At 43.0% G+C, this 8500-nt stretch overlaps 1 protein-coding gene across 1 annotated transcript in view; it reads left to right on the top strand.

The window, feature by feature from the left end:
- The window catches only part of MRE11 (MRE11 homolog, double strand break repair nuclease), a 45199-nt gene that overhangs the window by 10132 nt on the left and 26567 nt on the right, over window positions 1–8500 (top strand). The window contains exons 5-10 of the mRNA XM_045297728.1: window positions 482–569; window positions 1673–1814; window positions 2944–3058; window positions 5068–5253; window positions 6131–6302; window positions 7846–7926. Coding sequence (XP_045153663.1) covers window positions 482–569; window positions 1673–1814; window positions 2944–3058; window positions 5068–5253; window positions 6131–6302; window positions 7846–7926 — 784 coding nt within the window. The remainder of the gene's footprint in view (window positions 1–481; window positions 570–1672; window positions 1815–2943; window positions 3059–5067; window positions 5254–6130; window positions 6303–7845; window positions 7927–8500) is intronic.

Raw genomic sequence — 8500 nt, 5'->3', positions numbered from 1 at the left:
ACACAAACCACTGCCCCTCAGGCTTCTCAGCTCACCTTTGGAGTGGCTGCTGTCCGTGTGATCTCGTATAGATAATTCTTTTAAAGGTTCACTATGCTCAAGATAGATACTGTTTTCTAAGTAAATTGGTTTAAAGATGATGTCAGAGGGTCATTCCAGTTTAAGGTTTAGAAGGTCTTCTCAGGGTGGGAGTTTTGGCAGGGTCATCCAACCTCAATCCTCCAAAACACCTGACGCCTGTGGACCTTTGAAGTTGATCAGGATTCTTTTGTAAAATCTTTGAGCAAATCATTCAGTACGACAGCTAGGTACTGACTTATTATTTTTAAGCTCCAAACGAATGGTCATTTGCCATTTGAGATCATCCTGTTTGCCTCTGATTGCATTAATTTGGGGGGAGGTTGGGTATTGGGTGGGCAAGGCAACAGCTTCTGTTTCTCATAGAAATTTTAATTTTTTTCTTTATTGTTTTTTTGCGAAGGTTTCCATGGGTGAACTACCAAGATGGCAATCTCAACATTTCAATTCCAGTGTTTAGTATCCATGGCAACCATGATGATCCCACGGGGGTAATTATTGTGCCTGTTGGTTTGTCTGTGAGAAGGACTGTTCCCCTTCTTGCCAGCAATTTATAGTTAAGTTGGCTTGGTTCCTGCCTTATTATTTCTTTTTCTAATCTAATCCGGAATAAGCTTTGGTTTATAAGTCATGTTTTTGTTTCATCAGTGCCGAGGTTAACAATTAGCACCAGGAGTAAGCACAGGCTGCTTGGATTTGCATTGTGCCCTACAGTGCACCAGTGCTCTCTCAGCGCATAGACTCACCTGCCGGGAGTGCTTGTTTCGTGAGCAGTTGTAAATCTAGATGAGACCATATTTCCTGTTTGACCGGAAAGTCCAGTTTATTCTTAGTGCCCTGGGGCCGATTTCCACGCAAAGCAGTGCCATGTGACAGTGCACTAGTCCCACCGGGTTTCCTCGGCTGGAATCTTTTCTGAAACCCTTACCAGACTTTCTCCTCCGGAGCCACCTAGGTGGGTTTGAACCGCCCACCTTTTAGTTAGCAGCCAAGCACTTAGCCACTGTACCATAAAAGCTCCTGAAAGGAAGACTAAAGTTTCTAACCCCAAAATACCTTTTAGTCTTGCCTGCTTGCTACCAGAACAGATCACTGTTTAGCTCATCTTTGCCAGCTCTTAGAGGGCAGCTCAGAATCGCAAAGCATTAATTTATGGCTTTTTTGGTTTCATGGTGTTTTAGGAGGTTCACATAGTTCAAGAGCTGAGTTACCAGTTGAAAGATTGACAGTTCCTCTCTACCCAGAGGTGCTCAGTGAAAAAAGGGCTGGCAGTGTTTTCAAAAGGTCGCAGCATGAACCCTTGGAAGCATGGTTGTGTTCTGTAGCACATCGCCATGGGTTGGGATCAACTTGACGGCAGCTGCTTGCTTGCTTGTTTTCATTTTTTTGTTGTTTTTGATGAAATGTTAACTTTGTGATTCCAGTTGTGGGTGATTTGTTAAACTATCAAAAAGGTAACAAATCCTTTTGCTGTTGTAATTTTACCTTTGTCTTTGTAGTTTACATATACAGCATACTTTTAATAAGTTAGCACACAGATTATTTACTTTAGTTGCCTGTTCATAAAATGTGTTGGATTTTTTTTTTTGCACAGGCAGATGCCCTCTGCGCCCTGGATATCTTAAGTTGTGCCGGGTTGATAAATCACTTTGGACGGTCGATGTCTGTGGAGAAGATAGACATTAGCCCAGTTTTGCTTCAGAAAGGAAGCACCAAAATTGCTTTATATGGTTTAGGTAAGATGTCCTTGCTTTTTCATTAGTGTGTACAGTGCCATTTGTGAAATTGCTAGAGTGGTGTGGGGGGAGTAGGGCCTGAGATGGTGTGTGCAGCATAGAACTGTCCTTGGAAGGCCAGGGCACTGACAGCTTGGTTTAAGTGGGCGCGCTGCTGACTCCACGGACAACACTCGAAGCTGGGCAGATGAGCAGTGTGAAGGGAAAGAGGTGCAGGGTAGTCACATGGTCTAAGCTTCCACCAAGAGAGCAGGGCGTTTTGCGTTAAGGAAGTACTCGTGATTAGGAGGTGGGAAAAGAGCAGTGACCTCCCTTTTCCTTTCATGCCCGGGGGTAGGAGCTGCACAGGACAAGGTAATCCCAGGGGCCAGCTGGGGTTTGCTGAGGGCCAGAAGGTGGAAGCACCATTCAAAAACCAGAATGGCAACATGGGAGAATTTGTGACTATAAGGAAGGAGTTCTCCCATGCCTAGTGAAGGCTCGGGTGTGTAGAGAGATAGGGTCCAGTTTCAGTGGAACTTCCAGACTAAGACAGACTAGGAAGAAAGGCCTGGTGATCTACTGACATGTAGTCCATGAAAACCTCATGGAGCACAGTGATCTGATCCCAGAACCGAGCATGGGAATGATGCTGGGCCAGGCAGCGTTGCATTCTGCTGCTTGTGCAACTCGATGGCAGCTAAGAAGGAAGGTAGAGCAGGCTGGGGCCAAGTGAACTTCTGGTGGTGACGGGGGCTTAGTGGATCTGCCCTGAGTCTCAATGGAGGAGGAGCACCCATTATTGGGAGCTCTGATACCTGGTGTAATGGTGTGAATGGCTTAAACACTGTGAAATGTAATTCTGGAGATAACATTGTTTCTGTTTGGGGAAAAAGTAGAGCAAATCAGAGTTTTGCTTAGTGCATTTTTTTTAGTACTTATTAAGAACCACCTAACAGCCAAGCAATGTTTATTCCTTCCAGAACCTGGAGAGTAGCCATTTGTCAAGAAAGATCCTCTATTTCAAATACATTTCTATCAGTAAAAGGAAATACGCTGAGATGCACAGCATTTAAAACCTAACTAATGCATCTGTTTGAAAATCCAAGTAAAAGAACGATTTTAAAATAATTTTTGATATCCATTTCAGGCTCCATTCCAGATGAAAGGCTCTATCGAATGTTTGTCAATAAAAAAGTAACTATGTTGAGACCCAAAGAAGATGAGAACTCTTGGTTTAACTTATTTGTGATTCATCAGAACAGGTAAAAATATTCTCTCTAAAATGCTGAGCCCAAGTACTGTGGAGCCAAAGTTCCACGAACCTTGGTGGACCATTCCCAAAATTACTTCTTTTGAATCAGTTCCGAATCACGTGGACCATACGTGTGTAAGTGTAGAACTGAGCTCCATGGTTTTCAATGGCTGAGTTTTGTGAAATAGTTTGCCAGGCCTTTCTTGCAATGCATTTCTAGGTGGGCTTAAATTTCCAACCTTTGATGTCAGCTGAGTGCATTGACTACACCGCCGAAAGCCTTCTTAAGGATGTGGGTGGAGGTGAGGGCGAGGGCTTCCAAAACTTTGTAAGAAAATTCTATTATCTTTTAATTCCACTTTTCCACACACTTCCTGAAGCCCACTGGTGTGTGCATATGTGTGTGCATTTGTTCATCAAATAATGCTTAGTATTACCGTCAGGCCGGCCGCCCCCCACTAGAGCAGGGATGGGGTTCACTGCTGTGCTCCATAGCAGTGTCTGGGAGAGGCCAGGCACACAGCAGATACTTGTTGAACCAGTAAGTGAACGTTTGTTCAGATTAAGTAGATGTAACGTTCTCTTCGCCTTTCCTTGGGTTTTCACACACTTTGATTAATAACTACTAACCTTGGTGAAAAGCCAGCATTTGCAGATCACTTACTCATCCAGGATCTCATGTAGTATTGAACTCTTCTCTCATGTATCAGGAGCTCTGGTGGGGCTGTTGGGTAAACATTGGACTGCTAACCTGAAGGTTTGAGGTTCAAGCCAGCAACTACTCCTGCCCTCTGCTCCTGTGAACATTTGCACCCTCGAAAACCCTGAACAGGGTCACTAAGAGTCAGAATCAACTCGATGGCAGTCGTTTTACCCATTACATAGATTAATATTTTTACACCTATTGTTTTATTTATTTTCCCTCCCATTTTTTAATAATTAATGAAAGGCAGAGTTGATGTTAAGACTGACCATTTGTTTTTGTATTTTTGCTTTAATGTCACTAAGCTTAGTCTTCGGAGCCCTGGCAGTGGTGCTGGGCAGGTGTTGGAATGCTAACCACAAGTTTGGCAAGTACCCGCAACTCCGGGTGGGGAATGAAACCGCCTCAGAACGCCCACAGGGCTGCTCGGAGTCAAGATCGACTTCATGGCAGTGTGCGCTTCAGACTAGCTCAGTGGTTCTCGCCCTGCCATACAGGTCCTCATGGGGGGGGAACCCCACACCATAACATTATTTTCCTTGCTACTTCATCACTGTAATTTTGCTACTGTGATGAATCGGGCAACCCCTCCGAAAGAGTCGTTTGATCCCCAAGGGGTCAGGACCCACAGGTTGAGAACCGCTGGATTAGTTTAACTCACGTTCAATTTCTGTAGAGTCAGGTTTCCATGTTCTTACTAGTGCTTTACTGACCTTCCCAGAGCAAGCAGCCTCGCTCTGTAAAGCCTTTCCTGATCTGCCCTCTTCTGGGGCCCCAGTGAGTCAATCCCAGCTCATAATGGCTTTATAGAACATGGTAGAATTGCCCCCATGGAGTTTCCGAGGTGGTAAATCTTTATGGGAGCAGATAGCCTCATTTTACTCCCCAAAAGTGGATTTAAACCTCCGACTTTTCAAATAGCAGCTTAAAGTTTAACCCAGCACACCACCAGGGCCCTTGCCCCTAGGATTAGCAGGGCATTCTGGGCATGTGACATTGCTTTTCTTATTGGCATCCTGCACGTGTACAAACCTCCGGAGGACAGAAAGTAGGTGTTCCCAATCCCCTGTGCAGTTCTGGTCACCTAGAAGGGGCACTGTAAAGTTAAGTAAATGGATAAGGAAATATCGGTATAGATTGATTTCATTCAACATCTTTGGGTACTTACTGTATATACTCGAGTATAAGTTGACCCGAATATCACCCGAGGCACCTAATTTTACCACCAAAACTGCATAAGAAATGTGCTGAGAAACTCTGCTTATAGTTGGGTATATACGGTACATTCCTTGTTTTGTTTTTTATCCTCGAAACAGGAGTAAACACGGAAGCACTAACTTCATTCCGGAGCAGTTTCTGGACGACTTCATTGATCTTGTTATCTGGGGCCATGAGCATGAGTGTAAAATCGCCCCAACCAAAAACGAGCAGCAGCTCTTCTACGTGTCCCAGCCTGGAAGTTCTGTGGTCACCTCCCTCTCCCCAGGGGAGGCTGTGAAGAAGTGAGTCCCTGCTAGCCACGCCCACCCAACCCGCTGTCAGTGTCTCCCGACCAGCCTAGGTTCAGGTCGCTGATGGTGTTTATTTATTTAGGAAGGTAGCCTTACTAGTTTACCAGATGAGGAGCTCTTTTTATTGTGACTCGTTTGGTTACCCGTTAGGCAAATTCAAGAGTAACATTTTTGTGAATTAAATTTCAAGTTAGAGTGTTGTAGATAGTAACTAATTTTACAAAGTCCATTTCTGAACAAATTCACCTGGAACCATTTCTGTGTAACTTTTCTCATGAGAAATATCAAAACTAAACTCACCTAAAAAAATGTGATAGGGAGATTACATAAAGTAGTTAAGAGTGATAGGCTCAATATTTAGAATGTTTTCCTTTGTGTCCTCTCAAGTTCTGATGATAATGATATTAACGGGTGTAAAGAATATGGTAGTAGCATATGATAGTAGTAGGGTTGGCTTGTCTTCATCGCTCCTCTACTCATGCAGTATACATGTGCATGTATGTGTACAAGTGTATATATACGTATAATAGTGATGTGAAAATTTTCTGGATGCTATCATCTTAGCCCAGATAACATTATAGTATGCTTTTTTTTAATAACCTGTCTCCTTTTATTAGTCTGCATATTTATCCAGGCAGGAAAAAGGAGAAATTAGTGCATTTTTATTCTGGGAAAGCAAAATGCTTAACATGCTCCCTACCTTGTGGCATACAACCTGAAGATTAAATTGTCGAGAACACTTAACGGATGTGGTTTTTATGAAGGCATCGCGTGTGGAAACTGAGCCCATAAATATGGTCGCTGTGATTCACACACTTTCGGAGGCAATGTATGGTCCAACAAAGCTTTCTTTTCCTTGTCGTCTCAGACATGTCGGCTTGCTGCGCATTAAGGGGAGGAAGATGAATATGCAGAAAATTCCTCTCCACACAGTGAGACAATTTTTTATGGAAGATGTGGTTCTGGGTAATCATCCAGACCTTTTTAACCCAGATAATCCTAAAGTCATTCAAGCCATCCAGAGCTTCTGTTTGGAGAAGGTAATTTACGCCCTGTGCATGTGAGTCCCTCCTGATTGCCGTGAGGATAAGACCCATGCCTCACTTGTTCTCTCAGCGTAGGACCTAGGACCTGGCAAAGAGTACGTGTGCCAGAAATGCAGTAGATAGAGTTGACGTAGTGCATCTTAATCTTTTTTTTTTTTAATCATTTTATCGGGGGCTCGTACAACTCATCACAATCCATCCATCCATTGTGTCAAGCACTTTTGTACATTTGTTGCCATTATCATTCTCAAAACATTTGGTTTATACTTGAGCCCTTGGTATCAGCTCCTCATTTCCCCCTCCCTCTCTACCCCCCATGAACCCTTGATAATTTATAAACTATTATTATTTTGTTATGTCTTGCACTGTCTTACATATCCCTGTACCCCCTTTTCTGTTGTCTGTCCCCCAGGGAGGGAGTTATATGTAGATCCTTGTCATCGGTTCCCACTTTCTACCCCACCTTCCCTCCACCCTCCTGGTATCGTCACTTTCACCACTGGTCCTGAGGGGTTCATCTGTCCTGGATTCCCTGTGTTTCCACTTCCTATCTGTACCAGTGTACATCTTCTGGTCTAGCTGGATTTGTCAGGTAGAATTGGGATCATGATAGTGGGGGGGAGGAATTGCATCTTAATTTATAGATCCATGCTGTCTAATATCGTATCTGCACTAGCACATGTAACTATTGAGTTAACTAAGGTTAAATTAAACATTTAATCATGTGCTAGCTATGTTTCAAGTGAATAATGGGCACATATGGTGAATGGAAAACCAGATTGGATACTGCACATGGAAAGCATTTCTGTCATCTTAGGAGTTTCTGTTGGAGAGCATTGTTCTAGATAGTTCAAAAGACAAGCTTATGCAATCTTAGAACAAGAAGAGAGCCAAGCAATCTTAGCATCTCCCTTAGTACTGGAATCCTTCACACACACCTGGGTGAACAGTGACTGGACCCTGTCAGCTGGCTCGTTTTAAAACGGAACAACTCCTGAGAAGTGTCTTGTGTGTGAGCTAAACTCCGGTTCCTTGCACCTTGGTTCTGTCCTCAGAACACTGATAACACGTTTTTATCATTTATCCTGACGACAGCTTCAGATACTTGAAAACAGCGGTCTCACTTTCTTTTATCTTGAACGTCTCTTAATAAGATCTTTTCTTTAGAGACCTGCAGATACTCTGGTCAGTTTGATTTGGACATGTGATAAAAAAAAATATTTATTTGCTCTTCAGTGAATAAAATGCGGGAGCCGTATTGGAGCACAAGCATAGATTTTGCGCAGGAGTCAAGTTCTTTCCTGAACAATAATTTTAGTGATTGAACCGTTCTTAAGAACTTTGATGAAAGAAAATCATTAAGGAATGATGTTGGCGGGAGCATTCAAAGCAGGTTTATTTTTAAATGAATGAGAAAATAGCAATGATCATTTAGGAAGGTGTCTGCAGATCATAAGCAGGGATATTTGCTTCTTAGTAGATAACTGAAGCTAAAGTAAATATTTGTTTTTTTAACCTTTATCTAATTTTATTTGAGGTTGAAGAAATGCTTGAGACTGCAGAACGGGAACGTCTAGGAAATTCTCAGCATCCCGAGAAGCCTCTTATACGCCTGCGAGTAAGCCCTGAAATAAAGTGAACTGTCAGTAATTGTGTAACATAAGCAAAATATGTTGTTAAGTAACCGTGAGTTGATTCTGAGTCATGGCAACCTTATGCACAAGAGAGCAAAGCACCGCCTAGTCCTGTGTCGTTGGAATGCTTGGGCCCGTTGTTTAGGAATCCCATGTGAGTTAGACATTATTTCAAAGGACTCACTCTCACTGCCAGCTCATTGATTCTGATTCATAGCAACCCTATATAGGGTTTCTGAGAGTGTAAATCTCCACCTCATCTTTCTTCTGACTGGTGGGTTTGAACCACCTACCTTATAGTTAACATCCCACCACATAAGCCACTGTGCCATTGGGGCTCCTTTTTTCAAAATACTGTATACCCGTATATAATTTCTATGGATTTTCAAAAAAGTAGTAACCCACCCATTTCCAGGTTTACAGGAAAAAGAAACAATTCAGCTCTCTGGGGTTTCCAACATTATAAACCTTTGAGATAGCAGACACCCTCATCTTTCTCCAGCTGAGCGGCGATTGAGCTTGAACCACTAGCATTACTGTTGCAGCCTACTGACTAAC

Source organism: Echinops telfairi, unplaced genomic scaffold (genome assembly GCF_000313985.2).
Source record: "Echinops telfairi isolate 266 unplaced genomic scaffold, ASM31398v2 ScPeMD7_7421;HRSCAF=8459, whole genome shotgun sequence".
Classification (NCBI taxonomy): Eukaryota; Metazoa; Chordata; class Mammalia; order Afrosoricida; family Tenrecidae; genus Echinops; species Echinops telfairi.
The sequence above is the reverse complement of the archived record's forward strand: the minus strand, read 5'-3'. Positions and strand labels throughout refer to the sequence as shown.